Source organism: Juglans regia, chromosome 3 (genome assembly GCF_001411555.2).
Source record: "Juglans regia cultivar Chandler chromosome 3, Walnut 2.0, whole genome shotgun sequence".
Classification (NCBI taxonomy): domain Eukaryota; kingdom Viridiplantae; phylum Streptophyta; class Magnoliopsida; order Fagales; family Juglandaceae; genus Juglans; species Juglans regia.
The window spans coordinates 14,358,225-14,377,974 of record NC_049903.1 but is presented as its reverse complement, the minus strand read 5'-3'; the positions used below and the strand labels follow the sequence as shown (position 1 = coordinate 14,377,974).

At 34.4% G+C, this 19,750-nt stretch overlaps 1 protein-coding gene across 3 annotated transcripts; it reads right to left on the bottom strand.

The window, feature by feature from the left end:
• Window positions 1–2,417: 2,417 nt before the first annotated feature.
• On the bottom strand, window positions 2,418–19,465 carry LOC108993889. Of its 3 annotated transcripts, none has more exons than XM_018968941.2 (12): window positions 19,316–19,465; window positions 16,655–16,798; window positions 13,459–13,589; window positions 7,812–8,042; window positions 6,967–7,145; window positions 6,544–6,644; window positions 5,935–6,087; window positions 4,653–4,708; window positions 4,507–4,564; window positions 3,457–3,577; window positions 3,272–3,382; window positions 2,418–3,115 (listed from the first exon to the last, which is right to left on the bottom strand). In XM_018968941.2, exons 1-12 carry the CDS (start codon window positions 19,448–19,450, stop codon window positions 2,973–2,975), a joined length of 1,563 nt encoding a protein of 520 aa, XP_018824486.2. In that variant the 5' UTR covers window positions 19,451–19,465; the 3' UTR covers window positions 2,418–2,972. The 3 variants fall into 3 exon arrangements, with proteins under 3 accessions (XP_018824486.2, XP_018824487.2, XP_018824488.2); XM_018968942.2 differs by having other exon boundaries at window positions 19,254–19,338; XM_018968943.2 differs by lacking the exon at window positions 19,316–19,465 and adding an exon at window positions 19,102–19,193.
• Window positions 19,466–19,750: the final 285 nt, after the last annotated feature.

Here is a 19,750-nt window from a genome sequence, read left to right as displayed (position 1 = left end):
ATAAGTACTCGAGATGTCGACTTTTAATTTTTATAAAATTGATACTTGAATTTTAAGAAATTTTCAATTAATTAAGAACCTAATTCGTCAATCTCCAATTTGAAAATTATGACTGGTTCAAATTCAGAGATAAAATGATATAATTTTAGATGAAAGTTTAAAAAAATATTGTTAGAATATTATTTTTTAATATTATTATTGTTTTAAGATTTGAAAATTTTGAATTGTTTACTATCTTTTGTGTAAAAATTTGAAAAAATTATAATGATGAGATAAGATAAAATACTTTTCGAATCCAAACAGAGCCATAGGAATAAAATTCTTATGTGATATCAGTACTACAACATGTATCAGCCTTTGATTGGGTGATGTGGCATATTGATGCCACGTGTCAATCTTTAATTGATTGACACATATTCTTCTGTTAATTTTTTAACCAAAGACTAAAAAAGTACCGAATTGTAAGTTATTGAAATTCAATAATCAATTTTTAAAAAATTACACAAATTAACAAGTTTATAATCATTACAATGAGAATAGATGATACAAGGCAACATGAGCTTTCCTCTTTGTCTATTAGAAATGCTTGATTTGTACAGAAATTTTATAAAAACAAACTTACAAACTAACATTTATTGATGTGACACGTTAAATTGTAAAATAATTTAAATTATAAAATATATATAACATAACACATCAAATTACGAAATTATATGACAAGAAGAGGCGCACTAAGAGACAGGAAAAGATCTTACTCCCCGAATGGACTCCCCCTCCACCTAATCATTTCTCCATATCATATGACATAGTAGTCAGGAACTAGTCCTCCACTGCCTCTGCAATCTGTAGGTCTTTCTCTAGAGAACTGATCTTTACTGCCACCAGCTTATAAATTCCACCAATCCAATGTTTGGGGAGGCCATGGCTGCCAAGCTGGCCATAAAAGAGGCGCTTCACAACAGACTTCATAAAATAGTTATAGAAGGAGACTGCCAAGTGGTGGCCGAAGCTCTCAACAACCCCTTTTCTTCCTCTGAATGGTCCATCTTCAATATAATTTCAGATTGCTAAAGGCTTTCAAAAATAGACATCATAGAAAATTTATCGACATCAAAACTGATGGCGCATAATTTAGCGCAATGGACCGCATCAAACAATGAGTTTGGTAGATACCCCTTATTAAACTACCCCCTTGTCTCCTGGATTTCCATAGTGGAAAAGATCTACGTAGGCTCTGATCTGTTTAGTGCAATTAGTTTAATTTGCTGGTTTTGTATGCCCATAACTAAAGTACTCGTGTAATTTGGTTTCCTTCAATGATTAAAGCTTGCTTAGAAAAGAAAAAAAAAACTACGTAATTATATATTATGTAAGTTCAATTTTACATAAGCACTCCTCAAATTATATACGTCATCCCCGCGGATTGCCTAAAAGCAAAAGAAAAAAGTTTCAAATGACAAGATTATGTTCGATCCACCCAGTTCCATCTTATTGAAAACGTTCCCAAAAGCATGTTTTAAGTCAAGACAGAGACACCTAAAATTTGATAGTCTTTGCCTTTTTTCCATCGCTCTTTCTCGGTTTTAGATGTCTAGAAGAGGAGGGTAAGGTGGTGGTTTGCTTTTGGCATTAATCAAAGCATCATTCTGTCTTAACTTTTGATTTTGAGTCAGTTCTTAACACAAAAGAAACTTTTGTAACAAACACTCAACCGATCCTACAGCAGTGTATGACTTGACCTGCCACTTGAGAGAGATACTGCTGTTAGCTGTAGGCTTAGATCACTGCATTTGAATACTGAGGTGATCTCAGATAATTTGAGTTGATCTGTAAATAGTAGTGTTTTGTATATTCCATTGAGATGTACTAAAATATAAATAGATTAAAATATGTGTTTGAATATATAAAATAGTTTAAGATGAGTTTAACTTTTTATAAAAAATTCAAAAAACAAATTCTATCAATAATTAATTTGAGATAAATTGAAATCATCTTAACATTCAAACATAGCCTTAAGATTTAAGATAATAAATAAATAAATAACTCTCCTAGAAAACACCAGCAGTCTAAAATCATCAGGAAAGAGATGAAAAGAACTGTCTGCCTAGCTCCCTTCCTGGTAAAAGTGATTAAAGGGTCGCCTTAGCTTTTCTGTACTAAAAGCGAAAAACTTGTGACTAGTGATTACCATCACAGTCTGCGAGGCTCACAGTATGTTTGGACTGTAAGGTTGGGGTAAAATCTGATCAAATTCAGGTCAAAATTTGTGACGTACTTAAATTGGGCCCAATTAATGAGATCATATGCTAGGTGAAAAAGGCAAAGCAACTCTTTAATTAAAGAAAACATATCACAGAAGTAGCACAAAAAAGCAAACAAACACCTAAAAAGAAAGATATCGTATAGTTGTTCTTATATAAAAAAGAAAAGAAGTGGGAAATTTGGAGATTAGAAAGATACTTTTAGCCATTTATAACCATTGCTATCTGTTAATACAATCCAGACCCTAAGTGAACAACTCAGTTGAATTGGGCCAAGTCATTACTCTTTCACCCTTGCTTACATTCATAGCTCTCTCTTGGCACCAAAACATTGCCTGGCGATTTTGCTCAAAGATGCCCTCTTGATGAAGGCATTGGTCTTGAGACATCACTTCTTTCGATGTCCAAGGTTCAACACCTCTTGAGTGCAAATAATTATTTGGAGTCACACCTCCTGGTGAAAAACCAGCGATTTAACCAGTTCTATGTAGAAAAACTTTCAAGGGTGCAGTGCATGGGACCGGGATTTACTCTGCAAGGGTGGGTCCGAAGGGCCCTGCCTTGAAGAGGTTCCCGACATTTAAAAAAAAAAGCAGCCCCCTTTGCTGCTGGTATTGTCATTATTGTGCCCATCCACCGGCAATTGGTGATTTGCATGTTTGAGGGGAACTGCTTTTCAGAACCAGAATCTATCTGTTAGACACTTAAAAACTACATTAGTGCGTCACTATAAATTCCAGACCAGTCCATGTAAAACAGTCCTTTATGAGATCCAAGCCAAGCTTTTAAACCATAGCCCTGCTGATGTATACACTCTTTATACCATTGCGTTTCATCTTGCACACCCAGCAATCCTGCACAGGAGTTTAATACAATTAGTTTATAAATTGGAAAGTCTAGATAAGTCACAGCAAACGAGCCTTTACCCCTACAAAATATCTATTACCCACGATAAGGATCTAAAAATGATAAAATTAATAGAATGAGAAACAAAGAAGAAATCCACATACTTTCAGCTCTATGCCAGCACACGGTTGAAGGGACTGAATTGGAGAATTTATCCTCAAAGAGCAATTCTCCAGTCTTGATACTCCAGATCCGTAATTTGCAGTCCTCCCCACCTAAAATGAATATAATGTAAGACAAGCTCGTATTTCTAAGACCCTCACCAGTTAAATAGCTAGCACTCCAATACCTGACATAACAAATTTATCGGATGGGTCAACTGCAAGCTGTATACGAGTACGGGAGTTAACATGACCTTCATAAGATTGCACAGCCCCTCTCTGTATTAGCCGATGATCATATAATTTCACCTGGAAAAGAATGGAAACCTATGAATGAAAATCTCTCCCTTTCTCCCTCCCTCTCTTTTCTGATGACCAACCATAACAAGAGTTCTAGACTGAACATTGAAATCAGTTTGAACTAAAAGATCAACATTATTTTAGACCAGCCACAATAACTGCTTCGTCATCAGACATGAGAGAGAGCAATGCAAGAAACATAATCCAACTTACATGAAAAGAGATTCAAGGAAAAAAAAAAAAAACTTGTCAGAAAGCCTATACTTATAATATATATATATGTATCTTTAAAGGCTGTTGCAAGTATGAAAAGGTTTATCTTAGACAACAGCATTGACAATGTTATGGGTAAATGATGATCTTTTCACAGAATAACCAAAATCATGGTCCATGTGACCAGAGGAACAAATACAGTACAGCACAAAAATGAAAGAGGATATAAATAGAGGCTAAGAAAATATATCCATCCTTTCGTTATTGAAAATGAGTCCTTCCGTCTGTTAGTTCGTTATTTGAATAGTCAAACACATTTAAACCTTCAATCAACCTCTTTCCCTTTCTCCATTTAATTTATGTTCTTTGTCAAACGTAGTTCCTTTTTAAAAGCTGGGAGACTAGAGCTTTCGACCTTACATAACAGTGAAGGGAATAAAAATGGCTTAACCAACTAGCTGAGATAGGATTCATACTGCTGAGACAATTAGATGGGTTCAAGGCTTAATTAAGTTTACTTGGAATTGTAGTTATAGATTAGCAGTAGTCTCACTTTGTATATTCACACACTGATTAACAGACAATATGATCTACACGCATTAAATGCTTAAATGCAAGCACTCGAGTAATACGAGAACAATTCAATATTTGTTGCAAGCTCCGAGCAGAAATTTGTTAAGCATACATACCCTAAAAAGTAATTACAATGGAAACCAAATACTAACCGATCCATCCATGGAGCTTGCCAAGAAGTAATGGTCATCGAACTGAAGTGATACCAAACTATTCCAAAACTAAATACAGTCACAATCACAATCAAATAGATAAACTGAAAGGGAAAAAATGTCCATTAGGTGTTTAGCCCACTAACCAAGAAATAGATGAAGGCATTTTTACGGTATATGATGGATATATGTTTCCAAAGAGCTGCAAAACAAGATATCAATTCTATTATATCTGAAATCTCATCATGATGATAGTTCATTAAATATACGGAGACCTAGGTAAACAGCCACAGAAAACAGAATCACTGCAGCACCCAAAAGTTTTGCCAGTGACCTCTCAAACTTGAACAATAAAGATTAAACTAAACTAGAAACTGGGGAAGGGAAAAAGTGGACTCAATTCAGAGTAAGAGCATTCTTATTGGATTAGCTAAAAGCTAAATCCAATGAGAATTTAACTATTAAGTCATAAAATAGCTCACATTGAAATAGCTATATTCTAAATATTTGGAATATAGCTACAGTAATATCTAAAATTATTTCCAAATTTGAAATGAACTATTCATTCATCAAATCTATTTTATATTCTTTTTTTCTCTCTCCCCTTAATATCAATTATTTATCTTTCCATTTTAAATGACAATTGAAAAAATATAATTAAAATATAATTACTAATTAATATATAATATTATGAATAGTAAAATATGATAAAATAAAATAAATTCATAATTAAAAAAAATAAAATTTTATTAAAATTATTAATTACTCATTACTATATAATGAATAAATGGATAATCCAATATGAAGATTTGATGTGAAGTCAGTTAAATTCATCTTATATTATTTTATTGTCATATAATAAAAAAATGACTATTCCAATATAAAAACTTATTTGAATGTAATAGTTAAATGTTAAATTCATCTTACATTCATCAAAAATGTACTTTAACTTTAGCTAATCCAATGAGAGTGCTCGAGGAAGGAAATACTTCTTATAGAAAACTTCATGCGTACTCCAAGACACAGTAAGGCTATGTTTGGTTGTTGAAATCAACTCAATCCATCTCAAACCAATCATTGATGGGACCCACTACTTTTTCAACTTCTAAAAAAAAGTTAAGTCCTTCTCAACCTACTTCATACATTCAAACACATATCTCAACCTATTAACATTCAAACACATCTCAATGGGACCCACAAAATATTACTATTCACATTTCAACTCAAATCATCTGAGATCGCCTCAACATCCAAATGCAGCCTAGTAATAGGAAAGAGACCTAATTAAAATCCACAATTTTTTCACACAAAATGTTCACACTCAAAAACAATTTTTGTAACAGAAATTTTGATTCTCAAAATGATCAAATAAGAATATACTAGTGTGGCAATGCAATTAGTTCAGCAACCCATAAAAATCCTTGATACCTCAAACACTTGTCGACTAGAACTTCCAAGAGTTTTATCCGAAGATGAGTAAGGTATATGACTAATAAGTGCAGCAGAACTCCCTTCCCGTTTTTCACGAACATCCACTGTCACAATTGCTCCATCCCTGAGTCCACATAAGAGAGCATTTCCCTGCAAGAAATTTAAAAATATAATAATCGCACATGGACAAAAGAAAATATTCTACTTAATCATCATTCCAAATATCAAATTTTTCACTTTACCAATTAAGCAGTATTTATAACCAAAAACATATTTTATTATCTGTCATACAATCAAAGTCGAAGCCCTGTTAAAACTTTGACCCCCTCTATTCACCAGTTATTTCATTGGTTCAGTTCTTGTAAGAACCTTTCCAAATTACATCATCACAGAAGCCAAAATATCCTCCTTAGACATACGTGCTACTATTATGAAAATGGTGAAAGCTTTATATACAATATCGTGTCCATTCAATTTCTCACATTTGCACATAGTACAATGAAATATAAAACCAGCATGATCCAAAGGCTTAATCCATTGAAGTAAAATTGTATATCATAAGGTAAATCAAATGCATACTTGTGAACCTCAAATGACACAAATTACCGAGTGAATAAATTGTAGTGCAAAAACATCACTTTTACTTCGACACACCCATGATGCATCTCCAGTTTCCAAATCCACCAAGGCAGCCCCTAGATTAGTACCTGTGACAACCAAGATAAATAAACTTTAAGCACTTATACAAAGAAAATGCTAGTGAAAAATTACCTTTTCCATTTCCTCACTAAATTTCCTTCACCTCCAGTTCGCATTTCAGGACACGAAAAATTTACATTGCAAGTTGATGCAATTGTTACCTCATAGAAGATTATAAAATGAAGTATATATAATTATGTGAAGAATAAAAAACTAACTGATTACACTTATGCTACAAGCACAATGGAAAGTAGAAACATGAAGTTAAATTTAAAAAAATATTATCCCATATGAGAGAGAGATCACAGAGAGAGAACAAAAAACACTTGCCAATTACTGCTCGACTCCAATTAAAATTGCAATCTGCAGTCCAGATGGTACAATTGAAAGAAGCAACATCACGCATTCTTCGATGTGTGGCAGGAAAACTCCAATCGAGATCTAACGGTTCAATGAGTTTAACAATAGAAAGAGATCCACGTGATGTCTCTGAACCCAAATTACTTACTCTGTTTTCCTATGTCAAGGAACTACAAGTGCAGAAATAGATTTCTGAATCCAAGGGTGGCAGCATCACCCCCAATAGATATCAAATTTGACAAAAATTTTGGATCAAACTGAAAAGATTGACATCTGGAATAAACAAGCTAGACAGCAACATAAGCAACAGCATAATAAGAGTTTATCAAATACAGCAAATTTCAAGAAACTAAGGCCTAGTTTGGTTTCACAAACCTTTGAAATCATCTCATCCTATCTCAACATCCAAACAACCATTCAAACACAATCATTTTTCAATTTCAAATTTTTAACTTTTTTATCTAATCATTACCCAATCATTACAATTTTTACAAACTTCCAAACAAAATACACAAAAAAATCAACTTTTTCAAATCTCAAAACAAAAATAATATTATAAAATTATATTCTAACTTCATAATTTTTTTCTTCAACTTTTTATCTCTCCTTTCCCAAAACCCCATAAAATCTTAACTCAAATTATTTCACTACTATTCACAAATTATCTTACTACTATTCACAGATTTCTTATCTTATCTCATCCATGTAACCAAACGAGGCCTAATAGATAGTGGAATAAACAAGCTGCACTAAGATAGCAACACAAGAAGCAACATAATTAGAGCTTATCAAAGCCTAAAGCAATGGAAGGATACAGTGCATCCCGGATGCTTGAATCATTTTCTATTGTGGTAGATTGCTTTCCAAACAATTTTATGCAAGACACATCTGATCCCATTCGAAGTGACCCTCTTGCAGATCTGCGAATTGGCCCAGGAATTGTACCATACTCTGCTTGGTTTTCTTTGATAAAAGGCCATGCACGATCTGGCATGCATTTTACCTCGTAATCAAAATGTGGTCTAACTTTTCCAACTTCAACAAAACTGCAAGAGTACCAAACTTCATGTGCAATAACATGTAATGGACTTTTTATGTATAAATTTCACATAAAGATGATAAAAACCCATGAAAACTTGAAACTTTGGCAGAAAAAACATGCATCAGACACCAATTTGCAGGACTAGAGTACCATAAGGCCATTGATGGAAAACTTCTTTATACAAAGAGAACCTTGGAGAAGAGACTCTTTTCTTCTGTAAGTAATAAATCTTTATTGATAAGCGCAAGAGGCGCAACTCAAGTACCTTAGAGAAGAGACAAAAAGGTAGAGCCTAAGTACACATCTTGATGGGTAATTATTTCACACTTCTTTTACCACGATTTACGATGGTTCCCCAAACTTCAAAGAAATATGGCACACTTAATACACTATAAGTTAAACACTAGAGTATGCTATTTAAAAGTCTGGAGTGTAGCACACTACTTACTACAGGACCCTTTATATTCATAAAAATGAGTCAAACTATTAATACCTTTTTCATATAAGTTGATGTCATAGACTTCCACATCAAAAGAGTGGAATCTCCAAAGCAATAAAGAGGCTTGCAAATAAATTTATTCCAAACACTAAATGATACCACAAGAATCTCCAAAGCACTAATCGATAGCACAGATATAGCTTTTGCACCTAAGCTTGGAGGGGACCGGATTAAGAAAAACAAAATTCCTTCAACTATTTTTTTATAAGAAATAAAGTTCCTACAACTTCTTATATCAAGGGATATTATCTGCAACAACTGACAATCGAACCATCATGAGAAATCCAATTCTACTGGATGTGTATGCTTAAGGTCCCAAACCAATACTCAGTATTCATAAGGTCCCTAGTACACAGGATGCTGGTAAACAACATGCTTAAAAATCTTACCCTATACATGATAATAGATTACTCATCTTTGTTTCTTATCCCAGTGAGCACTGCAAAATGCTTAAAGAAGCTTCGAAGGGATTTCTTGTAGAGTGCTATGGAGGATGCAGCCAAGATTCATCTTTTCAGCTGCCCCAAGATTTGCACCCTGGTCCCCTCGAGAGGGTTGGGAGTCAAGGAACTTGTCAGCGTTTAACTGTGCTCTTTTGGGAAAATGGCTATGGCGTTTTTACATGAAAAGGGAAGCCCTATGGTGTTCTATGGTGGAAGTTAAGTCAGTGTTGGTGAAAGTGCTAGGCACACTTGAGTGCAAACATCATCTAAAGCCTAGGCATAAAGCACAAGCGCGTGCCTAATAGAAGTACATCACACCTTATTAAAGATGACGTATAATAATATATCCATCAAACACAATAAAAAAAAGGTTTCAAAAGCAAGGTGGTAACATATTTAGCCAATTAACTCAAAGCATATACACATCACATGACATGTGGCACCATGATATGTAAATGATCTTCAATATAAACTAAATACTTGAGAATATTTCTCAATATTATTTTTTGGGACTTAAGTAATTTATATATAGTTCTAAAAATTACAAAAGCGAGTTTTACCTTTTTTTTTATAGGTAAACAAAATTGTATTGATCATAAGAATAGGCAAGAGCCCAATTATATGGGACATATTCCTATGCATGCTAGTTTAGTGATACAATAAATTCAGGAAAGGTCATGCATTAAAATCAATTACAATCAACCAATGGAGACAAGAGCGTGATTTTCTACTCTTTAAGCTCGCATAAAAAGAGCTAAAAGCACACTTATGTAAACATCATTTGTTTTTGGTAACCAAAGCACTTCACTTTTGTAAGTGAAGCACTAACAAAAGTGAAGCGCTATGCAAAGTGCGTCAGCCTGGGTACTTTGCGATTAAGCACACGCTTCTACATTGAGTTATAAAACAATTGGTGCTCTTACGAGGTAGGAGGGTGTCATGGAGTTGGGAGCATAGAAATTCACAAGGGATGGGGGAAGTTTTCTTATCATAGTAGATTGATGGTTGGAGATGGCATTAGCACTAGTTTCTGGCAAAATTTGTGGTACGTTGATAGGGCTCTCAAGGAAGCTTTTCCTAAGGTAGGTGTTCAGCATTGCACGAGCTAAGGATACTTTTGTGATGGATTATACAAAGATATCTAGTGATTCTATTATGTGGAATGTCAACTTTGTCAGAGCGGCTTATGATTGGGAGAGAGATGCATTCTTTAATCTACTATATTCTACTAGTTTAAGACAGGGAGATGTAGACAAGTTTTAATTGACTCCTAACAAGAGAGGGATGTTCTTTGTCTGCTCTCCTGTAATGTCCTTACTTCTCATGATAACAATCGCCATCCCTTTCCATGGAAAAGCATTTGGAGGACTAAGGCCCCTCCACAGGTTGCATTTCTTGCTTGACCAACCTGAGGTAGGCGGGACAGTCCTCCCACATCCAGTGGGTTGGCGCTAGCCCCCTGGGAAAACAAAGGGCAAGTGCCGAGTGGGGCACTGGCCTCGCCCAAGTGTTACCCACCCGCCCTGGTTTATATATATTATATTACATTACATATAACCTCCCCCCCCCCCGCCGGGGGACATCACACACCTCTCTCTTTCCTCTCATCCTCTCTCGTCATTGCCGCTCAGTCTCTCGGGCTCTCCATCTTGCCCTCCCTCCCTCCCTCCCATACCACTATAACGTTAGGTGGACAGTGCTTAGGCCAATCCGCCCACCCGGCATCTAGGTGGGGTCACCAACCCATGCGGGACGGGGACTGGGACCAAACTCAGCCTACCCATGCAAGTTCAGGGGGCAGGGTGGTGGGCTGTCCACCGGCCGAGGGCAGGTAGCAGGCCTACTCACCATTGACAACTTAAGGAGAAGACACATTGTGGTGGTTAATTGGTGCTACGTGTAAGAGGAGCAAGGAGTCCATGGATCATCTTTTATTTCATTGTGAGATTGCTATGAACTGTGGAGTGACTTTTTCAGTTGGGTTGGAATGGCTCGGGTTGTGCTTTCAGGATTAGTGCACCTATTTTACTCTTGGAGAAGGCTAGCGGCAACCCTCATATTTCTTTCACATGGTGTATCTAGAGGGAAGGAATGAGGCTTCAGAGACCGCGAACAAATGCTAGAGTAGCTCAAAACCCTCTTCTTCAACAATCTCTTCCTTTGGACAGCCTTGATAGACCTTAACGGCTTAACTTTCAAGATTTTCTTGTTACTTTTTCCCCTTCTAGATAGGTGCAGTTCTTGTATACTTCCTGTGTACCTAAAGTGTGCCTTTCGAGCCTTTTAATGAAATCTTATTACTTGCCAAAAAAAAAAAAAAATCGTATACTATACATGATAATAGATCATAGGCTGCATTTAGCATCTGAATTTCTTTAAATTGTATCCAATAGGTCACTCTATCTCTTTGGACAATATATTACTAGCCTAACATGGAAGAAAAAATAGGCAATAGACAGATGCATTATTCCATTAATATGAAATACTCCCAACAAGAAAGACTAGGGGTGATAATCGGGCGGTCCGGACCGAGAAAACCGACCGGACCGGCCAATTCGGTCCGGACCGGACCGGACCGAGAGTTGTTCCGGTCCGGTCCGGTCCAAAAATAAGAGGACCGAATTAATTCGGTCCGGTCCACGGTCCGGCTGGTTTTCGGACCGGACCGGACCGAATTAAATATATATATATAATTTAATAATTTATATATATTAAGTATATAATTTTCATTTGACTAATTAACCTAATCCTATCACTAATTCATCATTAAGTAATTATTAACTAATACACATTTATAAGTTTATACTAATAGTAATATTTATAATTTTATAGTAATACTAAATTATTAATATTTATACTAATACAAGTATTATATTAATAGTCTAGAGTCTACTTCTAGACTCTAAAGTCTAATATGGTATTAATAAAAATATATACTAATAGTATATTAGTAAATTAGTAATAGTCTAACATAGAGTAAGAGTCTAAGACAATAGTTAATAGTTATAGACTTATAGACTTATAGTTATAGTAATATAGTTATAACTTATACTAAATCACTATAACTAATATTAGTATATTACTAACATATAGCTATAGCCTATACTATATTACTAATAGTCCAATACTAATACTATTAATCTATTATATAGTTATAAGTTATAACTTATATTGATCATGATTGATAATAACTAATCACTATAAGTTTATAGTATTAATGTATTATTATATAATATATAGTATTAGTATAGTAATAGACTCTAATATGGTATTAGAAAAAAATATACTAATAGTCTAGTACTAAATTACTAATGTATTATTATATAATATATAGTATAATAGTATTAGTATAGTAATAGACTCTAATATGGTATTAGAAAAAAATATACTAATAGTCTAGTACTAAATTACTAATGTATTATTATATAATATATAGTATTAGTATAGTAATAGACTCTAATATGGTATTAGAAAAAAATATACTAATAGTCTACTTCTAGTACTAAATTACTAATGTATTATTATATAATATATACTATTAGTATAGTAATAGACTCTAATATGGTATTAGAAAAAAATATACTAATAGTCTAGTACTAAATTACTAATGTATTATTATATAATATATAGTATTAGTATAGTAATCCTTGGCAAAATCTGTATTATTATTATTTTTTGTTGATACTCCATATATATTAACATACAAAATCAGTGGGTAGCAATCCTTGGCAAAATCTGTATTATTATTTTTTTTTTTTTTGGTTTTTTTTATTTTATATAGATTAGTTTTAACTTTTAACTTTTTTTTTATCATTGTATTTTTCAAAATCAAGTTTTTTAAATAGTTTTAGTTAAAAAAATATACCAAATTTGAAATGGGCCGAAAATAATTGAAATTGAACAAAAAAAAAATCACATTTAGATGGGCTGAATAGCCCATTTTAGGCATGTCCAGACCGACTGGACCGACCCTGGACCGGACCGGACCGAAATGGACCGGACCGGACCGGACCTATATGTGAGTCGGTCCGGTCCAGGGTGGAGAAAATGTAGACCGAATAGGTCCGGTCTGGTCCACATTATGGCCCAAGACCGGACCGGACCGGACCGATATCAGCCCGGAGAAAGACACTTCATTTTTTCTCCCGCCTAGAAAAATAAGTAAGTTACCTCAACCACACGTCGCATGCCTCACATAAGTCATGATATTCATTTGCTTAAAAAAGCATGTTTCATTTTCCAATGCTCCATAAACAAAAACAGTGCATGGGTTTTCAATTTTTGTGTGACTTAATACTCTTCCTAGAATCTTTTGAGAAGTATTCCTATCATAGCACCATAGAATCCAGAAGACCAGTTATTAATTCAAGTGGCCATAGCTCACTGCAGAACCTCAAGTGTTAAGGAATGTCCTATAAATATTGCATAATTGTCAGGGCATACAGGCATAAGTGCACCACATTGCATTTTCATTATACCTCAAGGATCCATTTGCACCACCCGTTAATAAAGCATCTGTTTCAGTTAGGCCTTCAGGTGTTTGTACATCAACATGTATCTTTTCCAAAGCACCATCGGCAATCTTATCTGTTTCACTATACTTCCAAACCTGCAATGTTTAAAAGATAATAATGATTAAAACATGGTAAAGTTTTTAACACAACTCATTAATTACAACTCCAGGAATCGCACAAAATTTTTCAAGTTAAGTACATAAGTTCCTGGGTTTCCCTAGGTCGTGCTGCCTGGGTTGGCCAACTCAGGTGGCGCCCGGATTAAGGTAACTCGGGCACATGCCTAGGTAGACCAACTCAGTGCACCTACATTCAGCAAGGGTGGCCATGCGGTCACCCCTTTGCTTTCATTTTTTATTTTAATATTTCTCTGTTTTTCAAAAGTTATAATTCCTTTTTCATTTTTAATTTTAATTATTATAATTTTTTATTCTTGGGTTTTTAAAAAAAATTGTAGTTGAATTTTTTTTTTCTTTTTTAAGTTTTTCTTCTTAAAAATATAGTATGAATCTTTTTTTGTTTTAATTTTTTTCAGTTTTTACAACTACTGTATGACTTGTGGTTTTATTTTTAATTTGTTTCAGGTTTCTAGATTTTCTTTTTCAGGTTTTCATTTGTTTTTAATTTTATATTTTTAAATGATTTCGTGTTTTTATAATAGTTTTAGCTTTTTAAAATTATTATTTCGTTTTTAATTATTTTTTAACAACATGGTGTGCCACACTAGATGTCAGATTTTCTAACGGGAATTTGGCAGAAGGTTCTTATTTAAAAAAAAATTACAAATTCTAGGATTGAAATGGTAAAACTGAAAACCAAAGGAGTAAAAAGATAAGGTTTAAAATCCAGGGACCGATTATATACTTAACCCAAAAATCTAACACCAATGTCTCATCTAATCTAAACTTTTTTATCGCATAGTCTATTTTCAGTTTATTAGGTAGCGATGACGTCTTCATGAGAAACAACTCATTATATATCATCCTAAAAAGGTTTCCATGTTTATCTTCCAACTTCTAGAGCAAATTGTCACTAAGGCCATTTGTCACAAGACTCACAACTCTTTATATATATATATATATATATATATATATCCTTATTCTTAAAAGCGTCTATCGCCCAACGAACAGTAATGAACAGTACTCTTATTTTACGTTTTTCTTCTTCGTCCCTCGCTACATCCTCACAGCAATATTCTTCACAAAATCACCACAACAGATTACAAAATCACAGCAAATACAACAAACACAGACCAAACTCACCGTAAATCATCTCAAAATCACCGTAGGATGATCACAAACTCACCATAAATCATCCTAATTCTACAAAATCACAAAATGTACAAATTTATAAAATCACAAAATGGGAGAGGTAGAGGCTCAGCTGGGCATGGAGGAGCAAGGGAGGTGCTGTGGAAGGCTGGTGGTGGTGTCATGGGTTGTAGGCGGCGGATCTAGGCCGTCGTGGTGGTGCGGTGGCATGGGTTTGGCTAATGGCGGCGCTACGGGAAGAAACCTGTGCGTGTAGAGGCACTGCATGGTGGGGCTAGGGAGGAGTTAGGGGTGGTAAGTTCCATGGAAGTGGTCCACAACGTGAGGGGAACTCAGTGGTGGTGCTTGGTGGAGCTGGAGTTGAGCCGCAGTGGCTCAAGGGTGGAGAATCCGTGCGTTGAGACCCATTTCGGGTTGCTCGAGTGCAGCTAAGGGAGGAGTTGCCAAGGGGCTTCGACGGTGGGGTTTGGTCACCAGCGTGAGAGGAAGCCAATGACGTGGTCGGTGGCGCACGACTGCTTGAGGGAGGAGATCGGGTGAGAGAGAGGGAAGACATGGCTGTTGAAGCGGAAGGAGAGAGAGGGAGAAAGGGAAAGTGAGGGGAAAAGGAAAGTTTTGGGGATTTAAATCCAACCCTTCATCATAAGTCTTTAAATTTGATCCAATGGTAGAAATTTAAACACTGATTTAAACTAATTTAAAATAGATAATTAAAATATAAATATCATATCATAAATAAACTATCAAATTTAATTTATAAAATACTACTATTTCATCATTAAATAAATGATGAAATTTTGTTAAATATTTTTAAAACATTAAAACTACATTAGGTAAACGTCCCTTGGACGTTACCCTATTACTAGCGCGCGCGTGCACACACACACACAAGTAATAACTTTATAAATATATATATATATATAAGTAAAAATTTTATAAATAGAAATATAGGCAATGCCCAAATATACATGATGCATACAAGAGAAGACACCTAGTTAAGAAGAAGAGGATAGCCACAACTCATAATACATAATCGTTGCTAAGACGACCTAACGATTCCAACTTCACTAAGGCCATGAAGGACTGCAACGATCACCACATCATGTACAAATTGTCACCTCAAAAGTGGGTTCACAAGGGAAGTAAAAAAATCATATCACGTTACCTCATATCCTTTGGTGTTGACCGGACAAAATGGAACTCTTGTCATCTAGTACAAAGAAGGTTCTTTTAAGAGTCCTAAACTTAAAAGACAATGTTTATGATTCTTTTAAAGACATTGTGGAAGATGACCGACTCTGTTTGACGTTGTGCATATGGACGGAAAGCAATAGCTTAAGTTTCGAAGACGTCACAAGGAACACTAAAAAAGACCTCAAGGCCTTTTTTGATTACTTTTAGCCATCATAAATTAGTCCATGACAAAACATAGATAAGTACCACTTGTTACCGAGCGAAGAAAACTCAGAAAAAAGGATTTCAAAGTGAGAATAAAAATTAAACATGGAGAATAAAAACTGGAAAAGCAATACATTCAAAAATACAAGCCTATCATCAAAGAACATACCACAATGTCACATACCACAGGTTGTGACATTGTGGAAGATGACTGACTCTGTTTGACATTGTGCATATGAACAGAAAGCAATAGCTTAAGTTTCGAAGACGTCACAAGGAACAGTAAAAAAGACCTCAAGGCCTTCTTCTTTGATATACTTTTAACCATCACAAATTAGTCCATGAAAAAACATAGATAAGTACCACTTGTTACCGAGTGAAGAAAACTCAGAAAAAAAGATTTCAAAGTGAGAATAAAAAATTAAACATGGAGAATAAGAACTGGAAAAGCAATACATTCAAAAATACAAGCCTATCATCAAAGAACATACCACAGGTTGTGATACTTGTATCTTTCGGAATTCCTCCTTGAAGTTGCGCTTTCTTTTTTTGAATGGAATAACATTACCATATAACTCCCTAACCTGAAGCAGCTTTGAAGCTCTTACACAAGTTTCCCAACATAAGTCCATTTCCTGTGATAAAATTAGTCGGACCAAGTGCAGGAAATTTTCAGTAATATTGAACAAATAACTATTACTAAGAGCATGTAGAAAAAAAAAATAAAGCAGAGCAGAGGCTGCTTTGAATTTGGACATCTGGATGCAAGTTCAATTTCTGGCAAGAGAATACAAAACAATTGTCATGAATCCACATTCAAAAGCAAGCATTATTATTCATAAACATAAAAATAAAAGAATCAAATAAAATATTCACTAAAAGGAAAGGTCTTAGACCTTTGTGCCAATGATTAGAGGTAGAGATATAGTTGATGCAGTAAGTTCGAATAATTAACTGCACGCATCATTTCTTTCCCTTGAAGTTAGAACCCACATCATATAAGCAGGATTCATTGGCATGGGGGGGTACAGGGTTGTTTGCCACCATAAATCTTTGTAATCCGCATACTAATTTTGATCGATCTACAACTTCACAAACCCTTTAGTGATACTCCATTTTGGTGGTCAATGAAAGATTAGTTACTCAACTGTTTAGTTTACAAGAAAAGTTCATGGTTGTCTCATGCTTTCATATGAATCATGATGCACTACCTCATTACAAAGGCAATATAAGTTTTCAGGAGAAATGTTCCCTCTAGAAACTAGTTTGTCGTGGGTCCACACCTTTTCTTGACAAAAAATACTACTCAAACCATCACCTTAATACCAAGGCCAGACCCGGCAATGCATGACAAGGACATAGCTACGTTCAGATTGAAGTCAGCTTTTTATGATAAATTTATGTTATACATACTCAGATCACCAAGAAAATATGAAATTAGGGGCTCAAAAAACTTGTTTAAATTAGTAATGTTTTGGAACACTTTATGATACAATAATACATGTCTTATTATCTCATGTTTAAAGATCACAGTGCTTGCTTTGTAATTCTTTTTATCTTTTTTTTCTCAATTCAGATGGCCTACACTGGTAAAATTAAAGGATATCAATAATGGATATGATACATAGTAAATTCCTTTTATAAATAGTGACAACACCCCGTGTAGCAAATCCTAGATAAGGAGAGAGGATTCGCTAAATGAATCAAGGTAATAATTACTTGCTTTTGAACTTTTTTGTTCCTCCTCTTTTACCTCCTTCACAATCATGATAAAACTACAACTTTTCCCTTTGATCTTATACTTATTTATGATACTGGCTGTCTAAAAATCTCACTTTAAAGCTCAAACTTAACAACCAACGTGAAATTCAATTTTAAACTTATCTTGGATTATCAGACTTGGATATATCTCTCTCTAGACCATTGTCCGACTACAATCATGATCAACATAAGATTCATTTATCTAACTTCTCATAGAATTATACATGTTACAATTTCTAAAATTGAGCTAGTAAATATCAAAATAAAATATATCAGATAAATAGAAACTAAAACATGGATCTATGAAAAGAGAAGCACTAAATACAAAATAATTTCCTTCTTAAATTCCCTTGTTTCTCTACCACGTTTCCCCCATGTTAGTTAGAATGAAGAACTCCATCATAGAGCTCCTTATGTCAATATATATTATATAATATCCCTTCAGAAGCCCCCCGATTTACCCTCGAAGGATGCCATCAAATGATTATCGTAGTGAATACAAACCAATAGAGACCATTATTTATGTTCACAACAAAAGTCATATTCTAGATCATTTCTACTTCTAGCATGATGTAATCTAATCTTCTTATGCACTACATTATGCTTCAGTTTTATTAGTTGCAATCCCTTCTCAAATAGCATCCACGTTCACCTAGATGCTTTCAGTTATGTAGCCAGAATTTTGTTCCTAGAACTTGTCAAACAGTTTCAATAGTAACTATTACCGCCTAACCCACAATCAAGTGATTCATAATCATGAATCCTTTGTTGAGTTTATGACTCTCGAAACTTCAACGAGTTTCCGTTAGGTTCCACTGAGAGTTTTATAACTTCGTATTACATGGGACCAATCAACTCAACGTAAACTGTACCCTGACAAGTTAAAGCATCTCAACCTTGCGTGATATCCCTACTCTAGATTCTAATAAAAAGTCTAGGATCTTTCCATCCGGAATCAATACCAATCCAAATTGCGCCATCTTTTTCTCACAATTTTTCATTTTTCACCGATCAAAACATAAACAAAAAAATGTTTTTTTTTTTTTGTAAGTAACATAGACAAAAAAATGTATATATGGCTCAATATTCTAACAAACAATTTAATAAGTCTAATTTTCTCAACGAGCAAAACGATTCAAAATACAGCCTCCCTCAATGCATGCATGGATGCCTTTACCATTTATCAAACTGTAGCCGAACCACCCCAACCGAGCTTACAGCATCAATGCTATTCAAGATTTTAACAAGTGCTAATCGAACAAAATTTGGAAAATCAAACACAATCGTAGACATGCAAGACTTTCGTAGCATAACCCATTAAACAAGTACCCTGCCATGGATACAAGAAGTAACAACACCGACAACTCCATGATACCCAAAACTAGTCATACCCGTGTGGACGTTTGGGCTGATTTTTGAGCAGTAGCCGATGAAGAATAAGGACGAGAAGAGCCGGGTATTGGATCTTTAATTAGGAAGCACTGGTTCTTCTCCGCAGTGAAATAAAACACGGGAACATCTGTCATATTTCATGAACCCAAAATTAATAGGCATCTTGTTATGCCAGCATCTTTTGTGAGAAAATGAGTTCATATTGGGATCTTTGGTCAATGAAATTAGACGAGGGTAAATAATAATAAAATAGTTTGCGAATAGTTATTGAATTTAGGATTAGTTTGGTTACATAAAATTAAATTATCTCATCTCATATAATTATTATAATTTTTACAAACTCTCACATAAAATATAATAAATAATTTAATTTTTTTTAATTTTAAAATAAAAATAATAGTAAAAAATTATGTTATAATAATATTTTATTTAAC

Bases quoted from the DNA above. Each gene is read 5' to 3' on its own strand.
- LOC108993889 (XM_018968941.2), bottom strand. From the start codon at position 19,450: ATGACAGATGTTCCCGTGTTTTATTTCACTGCGGAGAAGAACCAGTGC. The intron at 16,799-19,315 runs GTATGACTAGTT...ATTTTATCACAG, and splicing joins CAGCCCAAACGTCCACACGG to GAAATGGACTTATGTTGGGA. The intron at 6,645-6,966 runs GCAAGTGTTTTT...TGGTTGTCACAG, and splicing joins TTGGAGTCGAGCAGTAATTG to GTACTAATCTAGGGGCTGCC.